General features: G+C 33.1%; 1 protein-coding gene across 3 annotated transcripts in view; it reads right to left on the reverse strand.

The window, feature by feature from the left end:
- The window catches only part of LOC125048719 (protein ELYS), a 36,752-nt gene that overhangs the window by 18,002 nt on the left and 4,956 nt on the right, over window positions 1–13,794 (reverse strand). For all 3 annotated transcript variants that reach the window (XM_047647554.1, XM_047647555.1, XM_047647556.1), the window contains 13 exons: window positions 13,210–13,394; window positions 12,047–12,172; window positions 11,417–11,508; window positions 10,447–10,550; window positions 9,595–9,757; window positions 8,120–8,242; window positions 7,191–7,352; window positions 5,833–5,944; window positions 4,416–4,749; window positions 3,166–3,310; window positions 2,040–2,239; window positions 963–1,045; window positions 173–297 (listed from right to left, as the gene is read on the reverse strand). In XM_047647554.1, the coding sequence (XP_047503510.1) occupies window positions 173–297; window positions 963–1,045; window positions 2,040–2,239; window positions 3,166–3,310; window positions 4,416–4,749; window positions 5,833–5,944; window positions 7,191–7,352; window positions 8,120–8,242; window positions 9,595–9,757; window positions 10,447–10,550; window positions 11,417–11,508; window positions 12,047–12,172; window positions 13,210–13,394 (1,954 nt within the window). The remainder of the gene's footprint in view (window positions 1–172; window positions 298–962; window positions 1,046–2,039; window positions 2,240–3,165; window positions 3,311–4,415; window positions 4,750–5,832; window positions 5,945–7,190; window positions 7,353–8,119; window positions 8,243–9,594; window positions 9,758–10,446; window positions 10,551–11,416; window positions 11,509–12,046; window positions 12,173–13,209; window positions 13,395–13,794) is intronic.

The following is a 13,794-nucleotide window of genomic DNA, read 5'->3' on the forward strand; positions in this document are numbered from 1 at the left end:
ATAGTGTGATTATAAGAATGAATGAACGACACTATCTACAATATCAGCATGGGATTTATAGGAACATGTTACAAATAATTAGCCATATACATTTAAATTCGAGGTATTTAGATTAAAATGAAATCAAGAAATATTAATCTATGAGTGAGTTTTTAAATAATTTTAAATTTACCTCTTCGCCTTATAAAGTTTCGGAGTACAAATGAACGGAGTTTCGTTAATATTCAGAGCCCGTTTCAGACCTTTCTTCATCGTGGGTTTGTTTATCCATGTCTCACTTGCATTCTCAATTGCGTCCTTAAACAAAAATATATAGGTATATATATATTTCAAGAAAAAAAAATTGATAATAATAATAATTTATTTCCAATAACATGGTACAAAAATGTTATGGTGCTACAATCGAAAGTTCGCATATTCTTCCACACAATACAGTCTGAGCAAATAATGTACGACCGAGTGTATGCACACATAAGAGTTCATTGGTGCCGAGGATCGAATCTACGACCTCAGGGATGATAGGCGCACCCTGAAACTACTACCATCACCGCTCTCTCAACGAAAGTATAAAGATAAATAACACGAAATATCCAATTGCAGTTTCTACAGTCTGTCTCTTTTCATCCTAGCCCAAATTCAATTCGACAGATAGAGATAGACTTAAGGAGTGCAAGTTTTTTTAGAACAGGGGCAAACAGGCAAAGGATCGCAAGCGCGCTGCCGGCCTTTTAATTGGTACGCTCTTTTCTTAAGTCCCTAAGTGGAATTAATTAATTCAATTTAAGTTTAATATATAACAGTGATTCCAAGTAATTAAGAATATCAAATAGTCGTATTAACGGTTTTAAACTGATTAGACTTTGCCGTTAATTTATAAAGCTCTATGACATATAATGACAATGACAGCTGACAGTAGCGCCATTGCTCCGACATAAGACCATAGAAATCAAATAAAGAAATACCTGTATGAACGATGATTTGTATGTAAATGTGTTTTGGGGTGATTTCGCCTTCACGTACACTGACATAGGCTTGGGTTTACGAACTGAAAAAATAATAAATAATTAACTACAAGCATTTATTGTTTAGTTTTTGGCCTAAAAGATATCGCTTCAAAACTCTCGTTACCCTCCAAACCTGTTTTTTTTTTAAAAATCCCTATTAGCCTACCCCCGAGCCGTAGGAAGAACTAGCTAGATTGAAATAATTGGGGATTTCTTTACTAATAATAACAGTTTTTAAATTAATTAAAATGCTTGGTTTCTATTAATTTCTTATATGGGTTGCTGTAAACCTCTCTAAAACGTTAATCAAACTTTGATCGAGTCTCAAGAGCTGTTAAACCATTCTGAAAGTTCGAAATATTTGACAGCATTCAAGACGAGATTGTGACTTGACTAAAACTCTGTGCATCGCATCGGAAGTCTCTAAATTAAATCGTTAAAAAATTTATACTCTGATTTTTATTTCCGTAGAATTCTGACATTTCATAAGTGTTCCTTGCTAGTTCTCCACCGAAAAAGGGACAAATTTGACTTATTTGAGGGCAATAAAAAAAATGCTACGTATTTTATATGTTTTACCTACAAAAAGGTAAATCTACATATTTACTTACTCAAGTGACCTAAAACTATATTCAATATCACGAACAATATACCGAATTAACTTTATATTATTCTTTAGCTGGCATCACTGCCTACTAATTCCAGGTTTAGTAAACCTTTTAAAAAAAATGTTATCTTTACTTGTGCGTTTTTTACTGTTTGTGATGAAAAGGAACGTAATTACCACTCGCCGTTAAACCACTTTTAATGTGGAGCACCGCACTTAATAAATGGGTACTTTTTTTAATTAACTAACAATAAAATGTATGTGTGATAGACTCAGATGTTCAGACTCGTATTAAAATTGAAATATTTTAATACGAGCCAAAAAGCCAGGCCAAAAAGGTTTGCCATCACTGACATTCTACGGAATTAAAAATCAGAGTATAGTTCACAATTATTTGAAAAAATTAATAATATTTGCGGAATACTTACCGTGGGGTTCAAACTCCTGAGTAGCGAATTTCGCTACAGTAGTGGCAATATTGGGAACACACCTACACATAACTTCCACTATGACATCTCTCGCACTCTCCCGTTCCATTAAATCGCTCATTGATTCCACTGAACGACAAATTTCCCGCCATTTGCTATTAGACTTTATTTGCTTGTTGTATTGTTCCGCTTCGAGGTATCTATTTATTATGAATATTTATTACCATAGTAATATTAACCCGTAATTTTACCTGCGTTTTTAGTTAATGCGCATATATCGTGTTTAAACACACAAATAAACATATCAATTAAGGCAAAAACGGAAAAAAACTTATTGAGAGTTTCTGGAAGTGGTTAATGTTGCGCAAAAACTATGACGGATTTTAAAATAAAACTTTATGGTTAAGTCATAAGGTTTATTATAAAAATATAGTATTAAAGATACAGTGCAATGTTTGTTTACCACAGTTTTTATTTCTTTAAGTTTTTAATTTTCTCATTAGTATCATAAGGTTTCAGATTATAACATTTCGTTTAATAAAATTTCCATTTGTAAATTTTTCTAAATATTAATAAATAAAATATGTTTTTACATAATCGATCTTGATAATTAAATCAATTGATTTCCTAGAAGTAACACACGCAGCTACAGCTAGTCGGAAAATTTTTTAATAGAAAATTTTTTAATTAAAAAAAAAACTTTTACACTGATTTTATAAATTCTTTCGTCAATATGTAGCCAAAAACAAGTTTGGTTGAATATCTCATGTTTAGTTCATTTATTGAAATATATTATACTACTACGACGGAATGGGCTAATTGACAAGATTTGAAAAACAATTTCATGTCATTTATTAGGCAATATCGAACCTACATATTGTTATTTTTAATTCTATAAGGAATGAGCATTTCAAGAACCCGTCAAAAAACTTCTTAAATTACTAGGATTAGACACACATTCTTTCGTTATCGTCTATTCGACTAGTCTGACAGTTTTGTCACGTGACTGACTTAAAATAATGGTTATTTCTACATTATTTTTACACCGTCAAATAGCCTATTCACGCGGGTAAAATGAAGGTAAAATCTATGAAGAAATAAATAACTTTGAAATTAAAATACTTACCTCGACTGTTGCAAATAGTACATAACAAGTATATCTGAGGTAGCAGGTTCATTGCATTCCTTCAAATACCTGATGAAGACCTCTTCTTCTAAAGGCAAAAGGGTCAATTGTAGTACTTTAGACAAATGACCGCTGTTTCTACAACCTGTAATTGGATTTTTGACGAGAACAAATTATTAATAGACTAAAAAGGGTGATCATTTCAATCTGTATGTGATAATACTGGAATTGGGAAGTAAACTAAATTGTATTGTTGTGAAAACTAATGGGCAAGTAGGGTTTAAATACCTACTTCAATTTTTTTTTTTTTTTTTTATGTTAACGTAAAATTGTAAAAACCGTTAGATTGTAATCTATCGGTTATCGGTATTCGGTAGATTGTACTACACTAACTTAGTTATCATTCAAACTTCTTTGGTCAATTACAGATTAATTTTACTTCCCAACAATTTCATATAACTACCGAATAATAATACGTTAAATTGCAAGCAGTATGTTGAGTTGACAATCTTTCGACAGCTTACAATCTCGCGAGATAGATTACAATCTAACGGTTTTTACAATTTTACGGTGACATTTACATGAAACCATTTTACAGTTTATCTTTCATTTTACAGTTATGAGAATTTTAGGTCTGGGCCTCAGATTTCTGTTTCATGATCATTTGTTAATCTAATAGGCAAGTAGGTGATCAGTCTCCTGTGCCTGACGCACGCCATCGACTTTTTGGGTCTAAGGCAAGCCGGTTACCTCACGTAATTTCATAATTTACATTACTTTTTTACTAAATATAGAAGTATTTCTATGAACAAAATCAGACATTAAGCGGGAATCAACCATGCCAAATTTACAAATATATAAATCAAGTTATCTTTATTTATATAATTCTACTGTACGTGTATGTCACTGAACTCTTCCTAAATTGCTGGACCGATTTGAATGATTTTTTTTTGTATGCGTATGGGTGGCGCCCTAGATGGTTTAGATTCACAAATCAGCCCATCAGATGGCGCTGCAGTCGGTATCTAGGTTATTTATCTATACAGCAAATAAACAGCTGGTATATATATAAATCTTCTGCATGTGTAATTAAACTCCTAAACGGCTGATCAGATTTCTATGAAAGATTTTGTGTTCAAGTGGATTCAAGAATTATTAGATATATTTTTTTATATGTAAGACGTGTGTACAGGACAACGTCTGTCGGATCCGCTAGTAATAAAACCTTTTTAGTGCATAAAAATACCCACCTTTAAAAAAATAATTCAGCACTTGCGTTTTGTCATCAATCGATCCCGCGCTTTGCGTGCAAACTCGTACAACATCGAACGCCTCAAATACCAAACCCCTCGCGAGGTATAATTTACAATACGATTGCCAATCTTCGAACTTGTCATACTCATTCAATGAATTTGCCGAGTCACCGATTCTCGCCTTATTCTGTATTGGAGCTGGGCGTCTAAGATGCAAGTATTGTAAGGCAGCTTGCGACTTCTTTTGCGCGAGCAAAGACGATAGAACGACTTGGTGTTGCCAGTCGGATAATGTGTTGCCAGTTAGGCATTGTAATTGATCGAGTGCGAACTGAAATATTAATGTTTTTTTTTTAATAATAGTAGTTGCCCCCGGAAATGTTTTTGGTCTTAATATGATTTTTTTCTTAGTCTGCCTTTTAAGTAGCTTTATACCAACATATAGAACAATTTGCCATGTTATCGCATAAATACTGTTCGCTATTCCAGAATAAAGACCTAAGTACTAATTGAAACATTTTTTTCTCCCCATAAAAACCTTCCTCAGAGTTCAAGGAATATATTTAAAACTAGTATATTTTTTTTGTAATTTATAATTGGCCTAACCCTCTTTGAGTTTGGAACTTAGCAGCATATCGCGATTAATTTTTATATAAATACTATACATCAATATTGAATAATTTAAGAGTTTTTTTTACAAATTACCAATTACGTAATTATAATAAAAAAATATTGGTTGTTTGTAAAGTAGGTTTACGATCGAGATGTTTACGTGATAACGTCTTATTGGTGATATAAGTTTTTGGGAAGTAAGGAATTAATGAAGATAACAATTTTTTCAAATTTTAAATTACATCTATCGTTTTATTCACACTTTTGATGATAAATTTCGGGTGTAAAATGACAAGTTTACTTATTCGACTATGATATACATTTTTCTTCATACATTCACGGAATGACTGGCAGCGCTCGAGATGAGACGGGAGATCGGTCCGTCTCTCTCTCGTTATACCTGCGATCGCGCTCGTGAGGTTTTGGTGTGACACAAGTTTCTGAACATGTCACCCGACTAAAACGATTTTAAAGACGTTATCACGTCAAAACACTGTAGTAAAATAAATCATAAAATTCATTTATAAAAACTAAGTTATTACAGTTTTAAGTTATGTAAAGTACTAAAACTGTGTGTTTTTAAAACAAATTCCAATTTATAACGATTTAATCTAAAAATTTCCATTTAGAGTTTGAGGGTAAAATCAAATGTCAAATCGTATGTCAAAAATGTATTTTGACATACTGATGCGTTTACATTACGCTGTCCTAACTTTTACTTTATACTTTGTAAAAAATCATATATGGTTATTCAAATGAAATCTAATCAGAAGTGTAATTTTAATAATAAATAATGCCTTACATGAAAGTCCCTGTGGTCGAGATGCCAGAAGGCTTGCGTGGCTCGAACCTGAGTTGTGCTTAGACCAAACATTGGCGGAAACTGCATCAGGCGACGGATCACTGCCTCGTACCTAAAAACCATGGAAATAATTGTCAGATTTTTAAAATCTATTACAGTAGAACCTCGATAACTTAAACCTCGGTAACATAAAAACCTCTGTTACTTCAAAAAATAGTATGTTCCCTTCCCGTCAGAGCCCAAAACCTCTATAACTTAAAATATTTTGTGTTTCCCTTGGACTTTAACTTATCGAGGTTCTACTGTATAACTAATATATATGTCGGGGATTGTTATGCTGCTATGATCGAGTCATACTTTATTCATGTCAAAAGGGTTGTGACAAAATTCATCTATCGCGTCTCCCCACTCGCACTAGCTAGTATAGACGTTACTTATAGTTAGAGCTGATTTACACGAGGCAAGTCAGTGCTGACCCGAAAAAAACCCTGTGTAAACTGATTTGAAGTCAGTACAGTGGCTTGAAGTCAGCGCTGACTTGAATATTCGGACACGAATATTTTAAAGTCAGTTGGCGCCCCCCGCCACCCGCGCACCCCCGCGCCAGCCAAATAAACCCCGTGTAAACAGACAAGTCAGTGCGTGGTTAGTCACTGCCGCTGCGTTGTAGAGTGACCACGTTTTTTTCGCTGGCGATAAAAATGAAGCTTAGCGAAGACGAAACCTTAAAATTGGTTTATTGGCAATTATATGGCCAGTTTATACTCCGCAGGATCTTCAAATCGCAATTGCTTCAGCAACAAAGCAGAGCCACCAGTTTCGTTTCTATCGTCAAACCATTTTCTTACGCGTTGTCGTTTATTTTTAGTTATCTCATTTTCTACCATTTCTATTAACTCATTCAACAGCAAAATTGATAAATTTTTCAACAAATAATTAAATCGTCGTTTCAGTTGTTTTCGCGAATTCATTTTTCCCACTGACTTCACACACGTGTGCTCATCGTGAGAAACGCACCACTACTACTTACTTCATGTAAACAGTTAAAGTCAGTCGCAGCGCCAATGTCTACTGACCCTGTGTAAATCAGCCATTATTGTTGTTGAATTTGTGGTTATGTGTTCTTTATTGGTTAATAGAAATTATGTGGTAAATTTCGTGTAATCTAATTTGTTTTTTTTAGTAATTTTATTTGTTAATTTCTTACTATATATATACGAATGTATAATACGTATGATCGAACGTCTTAACTAATTGATATATAGGCTGCGTAATAAATTTATGAGAAAGAACAACAAAAAAAACATATTTCAATGAAAAATCAGCTATAATCATTTTAAAAATAAAAATTTACTCACTGTCCATCATCATAGAGCATAGAATAGTCCAGTAAGAGATATAAAAGAAGAGAATGTTTGTGCTCCTCAGATATATCTGGTAAGAGATACAGCCTTAGCAAGGCGTATAGCGATGGAGGTGGGTACAATCCACCGCATTCACTGCCCGCACGAGTCCAAATCCTATAAAATTAAATTAATATAAAATAGGTACTGTACAAATTGATACTAACACTTTGTAATACTACATTTTAAATTAAAACAATGATAATAATTTTAATTTAATGAGTTTTAATTGAGCAATGTTATCTCGTATGTATTATAAAAATTCTCGTACAAGGGAAAATTTAATAAATCGTTTTTAATTTTTTTTATATAAAATAAATAATGTACGTAAAAAATATATTATTTGATGCTAGTCACATTTCAGTCAACAGTAAAAAGAAAAAAAAACAGCAAATAGATTAAATATCTTTGCTAAATCTAATATACAAAATTCTCGTGTCACAATGTTCGTTCCCATACTCCTCCGAAACAGCTCGACCGATTCTTATGAAATTTTTATGCATATTCAGTAAGTCTGAGAATCGGCTCCTATCTATCTTTCAAACCCCTAAATAAGAAATAAGAAAATAAACCCAAGAAAAAAATTTTTTCGACATTTTTTTTTGTTTTTATTTATTTATGAAACATACAAAATACAAACAACCCTTCATTTTCACCCCACTACGATCAACCCCTATTTTTTTATAGTAGATACATAGTTATTTTTATTGAACTAAAAAAAGTTTCCTAGAAATATGTAATATAAATAGCAAAAAAACGTTTGCCGGGTCAGCTAGTGACATATAAAATGCATCAAACAGTTTAAATGACGAATAATAATTGTTTTGTATCATTAACTTGTCTACAAAATACTTATTAAGTAAAGAATTTTATATTTTACTCACTGGTGCACTGTTTGACCTCCAAATTCATTGATGATGAGCTGGTCCACATACAGAAGCGAGCTAGGAACGCAACTTGGGTCACCATCTATAGAATCGCCCTGAATACGATGAAGCTTTTCGCGGCTAGAATATGAAACAACAATACGATACTAATGTATATGTTTGTAGCGAGTTAATCCAAAAACTGGATCTATTTGAAAATGTTACATAGAGTAAAATCTAATATATAAAATTCTCGTGTCACAGTTTTCGTTGCCATACTCCTCCGAAACGGCTTGACCGATTTTGATGAAATTTTGTGTGCATATTGGGTATGTCTGAGAATCGGACAACATCTTTCTTAACATCTCATCTTCTTTAACATCTTTTTTCATCCCCCTAACTGTTAGGGGTAGTCCACCCCAAATTTTTTATTTTTATTTTTTAGATATTTTGTTTTGTTTTTTTTTTATGATACAGCATTATTTACATACAACCCCAATTTTTCACCCCTCTACGATCAACCCCTATTTTTTATTATAAATGATATACATGGCAAAACGACGTTTGCCCGGCCAGCTAGTTAAATCTATAAATTAAATAAAAATGTACAGCTGGTTGAAAATGGGGCAGGCTGGTCGTATACACAAACATTTATTTAAAAAAAAAAGTGGAGACAAGAATTTAAAAAAAAAGGAAAAATTGCATAGAAAACCTTTAATTATGTTATTATTAAAGGTTTATAATAACAGGGGGCTATGGTTATAAAGTAAATCCTTTTTTGATAACAGGCGCAATACTAATGGCGGGAAATTATAAGCGTATGCGGTATGTGACGCCTCTTTTCCACAGACAACGAATTTTTTTCAAAATGCCAACTCTACAGATACTAATTATTGTTAACGTAAATAATTCAGTAATTATATTTTAAATTTCTTTTACAATGGATATATACAGTGTAGGAAAAAAACTAAATTTTATGAGTTTTAGTAAAAATTAGATTCAAATTTAAATGGTATTTTTTAAACTATGGATTATTTCGGCATGATTAATTGGGTGTGTATTTTATACTTTCTAATCAGTTATAAACTAGTTCACGTCAATAAAGGTGTTAGTATCTGTGATCTAGGGTTTGTTGGTGTTTGATTGGACTATAATGACGTCATAGGCAACGAATTCTCAGCATAGAAGCAGTTCTTATGGGCTCTGAAGACGAGTTTTCTGCAACCCAAATTGCCGCTTGGCGACGTGGAAAGAGACAGAAGTTCCCCCAGTGTATCATAACCACGAGGGCAAGAGAGACGGAGAATGCCAGCGGCACATGAAATCCTGATGGTCTGCGCTTCTATCGTGCGTCTGAATTCGTTGGATAGGGAATCGTTTTCTGGCATTTTTTATTGAAGCTACTCATAAAAAAATATATAATATATACGAAATTTCACCAGTATAATTATTTTTATATGTGCTTAATATAATTTTACCTAGGAAAAACTTACCGCTTCTTATAAATGGCGTACAGCTGTTCAGCGGGATATGGCAGTGAGGCGTGTGGGTGGTTTCTCTCGGGTAATAAACCCACTCTCAAAAACCACTGAATCACTTGGAAATACAGAGACACGGTACCAATACCCTTGAATTTCTCTTCTATCTCACTTAGAGCTGAAAGTTAGGCATTACTTATAAAATTTCCCACAGAATAAAAATTATTTAAATAAATATATATTAACTATGTACAATGTGTTGGGCCGCTAACGGTTAATTATCGTAAAAAAAGTAAGTCAATCAGAAAAAAACATTATTGCCGTGTACGGGAGCAGTCAGTATCTGTTTTTTAACAAACCAAACATTTTGACAGTTGATATAATTTTAAAGGTTTTTTGTACCAATAAAAAGGTAAATTTAAAAGATGATTTATTTGATGATGGTTAAATTATTAAATAAATCTACCATTTCTTAGTTTTTTATTAATTATTTTTTAAACAGAAAAATGTAATATCCTAAAATGCGATATAATGATAAAATTATTATCTCCAAACGGGTATTTTCGAAGGAGATAAGCAAATCGTATTTTTAATACATATAAACGCACACACATTACACATTCCCACACACATGTACGTATTGGCTATATTTTTAATAATATCTTTAAAAGAAAAAAAAACCTGTGTATTGTCAATAAATTTGTCAGCAAATTAAAAAAAAAATTAAGACTACGATAGCCTATTTTACCAAGAGTGGAAAAGCTGTTATAAATGATAAAACACATCTATATAAATAGAATATACTAAAGAAAATCATATAAATATGTTTATAACGTTGTATAAAATACGCAATAATCGAAATCTTACCCTCAGGCACAACCAGATTGCAGCATTTCGTAATGACGGCGTCAAGCAGTCCCGTCAACTGACTCAGCTGTTGCACGCTGTGCTCCAGGCAACGTATAACATTTCTGTAACACCAAATCAACGTTTTAGGGTGTTTTTGTGGTTGCCTCGAGATTTTATGTTAGGAGACGCACCAGCAGTAAGTAAACTTCGAGACGTATTGTAGGACGTCAATCAAACTTAAATCTCACAAATTTTAAGACCTGCTAACCATTTTTTCTGTATGAATTTTGACATATCATTGACAGCGCTATTAATGCCCATGGACAACAGAAGGCTTTCACTGAAAGTAAAACAAAAGACGAACAACGATGTATTGAACGATGAAATATTACGTCAGTTGTAAAATCATAATTAATTACGGTTTTAAAATGAAGACGTCAAACAGATCCCATAAATTAACCAGAAGTCATTTACCAACATTGCATAGTAATATTTTTAACGAGAATATTGGATGTAAATTTGAGTTCATAAAATATATTTACGTTTTTTAAATGGCAATAATTTAAAAACAAAACATTTATCGCTAAGGATATATTATACAACTTAGCCACTAGTAAGACTGACCGAAGATCCCTTTAGGTTGGAGGACCAGAACCCTCCCTCCACAACTTAGGGAGCGTATAACGTAACGAATTTTTTTTTCCTTTTGTAAAACGTTGCGATGCGGGGCGGGGATTGAATTACGCGTTATAGTTAATATTATTTTCGACTTACACCACATAATAGTAACTAAAGAGTCACTAGGTGGTCACGAAACGTTTTACAATACTCTACTACTAAGTACAGTACTGTACTTGGGTACTGAAAAACGTTACGGCGAGTTACATGGGGGGGGGGGGGTCAATAATCTCCAAAAATTGCGTTACGTAATACTTGAACGCTCCCTTATTAGTGTAATAAATAATTTCGTAATGGTTTAAAAACTCACCTGTCTGGCAAAGTGGCCGAAGTGAAGAGGGGCAAAATGAGTTCCTTTGCGTTCTCTTTAAGTTCTATAGCGCGCTTCCACGCCCAATCCACCTAAATTTTTTTATTATAAATATATGGTTTTTTAATACAACAACAAACGAGGTTCATATGATTTAATGAGATACGACATATATAAATAACTTTTATTTAGAATATTTCACCTCCTAATTCCAATATTAAAACTATTGGAATTAGAATTTCAGTTTCTCATTCTATGTTTTGAAATTCACTTAATGTGTTTCGTTAACATTTTTGTAGTAATTTTTTCCTAAAACCTATCATTTAACTTTCTTCAGTGAAAAATTATATTGTTTAATATTAAAAAATGATGTATGTTACATAGGAGAGGGCATATGAATGTTAGAAAAGCTAAGGTAATGGCACAAAAATAGTGGAGAAACACTGTTTGACCTTCCAAGATTTATCTTAAGTCACTATTGGGGCTTTTTTATAAGCAGGTTTTAGATTTGTGTTATATTTTTTATAAGCAGGTTTTAGAATTTATTCAATGTGTACCAGAGTCAATTATTGATATGGAAATCTGCCATATTGGAGAGGGGAGTGTTCAATAAAATATTTTCGTACTTACCAAAAAAGTGAGGGTACATCCGACCCCGGTGTGGGTGCCAGTCGCCCAATCTTGAGCACAGCGCTTGAGAAACTGGCTCAATCGAGCTTCAAGCACAACAGATAGTAAGAATTTTCGTTGTTCATCCTGTAAGGAGCAAACAATTTAAAAAAAGTGATTTTGAAACATGGTAACTATCCTCTAGTCTTTATGAAAGTTGATCACAATCTATTTATTCTTATTTTATTCACCAGTTTAAAAAAAGGTCAGCAATTTGACTAGAGACCAGGAATTTCGTAATATTTGAGTATTAAATATTTACGACTTCCAAAAACGTGTTCTAAATTTTTTACTTATCAGAAAGCAAACCGGCTGGAGGCTCATCTGATGTTAAATACAGCCGCCCATGGACACTTACATTCACAGAAGGCTCGCAAGTGCGTTGCCAGCCTTTTAAGAATTCGTACCCTCTTTTCTTGAAGGAATTCATTTTATATGAATATTTATTTCATATCTGTGTTTGTCACAAATTCTACAGCATACGTCATATAGAGACGTTATAATCGATAAATGAGTACCATCAAAATCGGTTCCGTACTTTTTAAGATATACAGATATAGTTAGTTACATTTGTAATTTTTTTGAGGGGTTGGAAAAAAATGTAGTGTAACATTTTTTCGTTACGCGTCACATTTTTCCGTTACGCGCCATCTTTTGAAGTGAAACTTCTTTAACGACGTATGGGAGAAATTTTGTAGCAGGTTACGCGCCATGTTGCTTTTTGAAGTCAAACTTCTTTATCGGCCATCGGCGCCATCTTTTTCTTGTCCCTACCACGGTTGATCCGAAGAGATTCGAAGCCATTAGTAAGAAAAATATATAATAACGATAACAATGATAGTAATACTAATAATTCTATTACAATTAATGAAATTCTGTAATAATCTTAGTACTACATAGTAGTACAGTAATAAGTTAAAATGAAATAATTGTTTTTGTATTCATGTCTATGATAATAAAAGCCTTTTGTTAAACTTTATCTAATTTAACTTTATTTAACCAATTTCGTTAAGTTGCATATAGTAGATCATTTTTCGAAAAATAAGGTCATAAAGAAGTTTCACATCTTACGTGTGTACACCTAGTACACGCACACATTTTTGTTAATTTTAGTATTTCCATACCACAGAATTGTCTGTATCCGCCGTGATATAGGCAGGCATAAGTCCGGCGGACATACACGACGCGTAGAGTCGAGCTGGGGACAGCAAGCAAGAGGGCCCCGAACTCGATATAGAGTTGATGATTTGACGTTGTATGCCCACAGTGTGAAGCTTTATGGCTTCCGAGGTGTTAAGGCACACACAATCTGAAAGAAATTTTTTAAGTTGATTAAAAATAACCACAATATTGGTAATAATAGCATAATTTTTTTGTTAATAGGATAGGGAGCGTTCAAGTATTAAGTAACGCATTTTTGGGGGGGGGGGGTCCTTCTGTAAAACGTCACGATGCGGGACGGGGAATGAATTACGCGTTATTATTAATATTATTTTCGACTTTCCAGTACTTTACACCACATAATGGTAACTTTTAGATATAAAGAGGCTAGGTGGTCACGAAACGTTTTACTATACTTGGGTACAGAAAAACGTTATGGCGCGTTACATGGGAGGGGGGTTTAATAATCTCCAAAAATTGCGTGACGTAATACTTGAACCCATAGGGGGGTAAACCAACCTACGGTATACCAACTATAGTGGGTGCGT

The sequence above is a fragment of the Pieris napi genome, chromosome 4, assembly GCF_905475465.1.
Source record: "Pieris napi chromosome 4, ilPieNapi1.2, whole genome shotgun sequence".
Taxonomy (NCBI): domain Eukaryota; kingdom Metazoa; phylum Arthropoda; class Insecta; order Lepidoptera; family Pieridae; genus Pieris; species Pieris napi.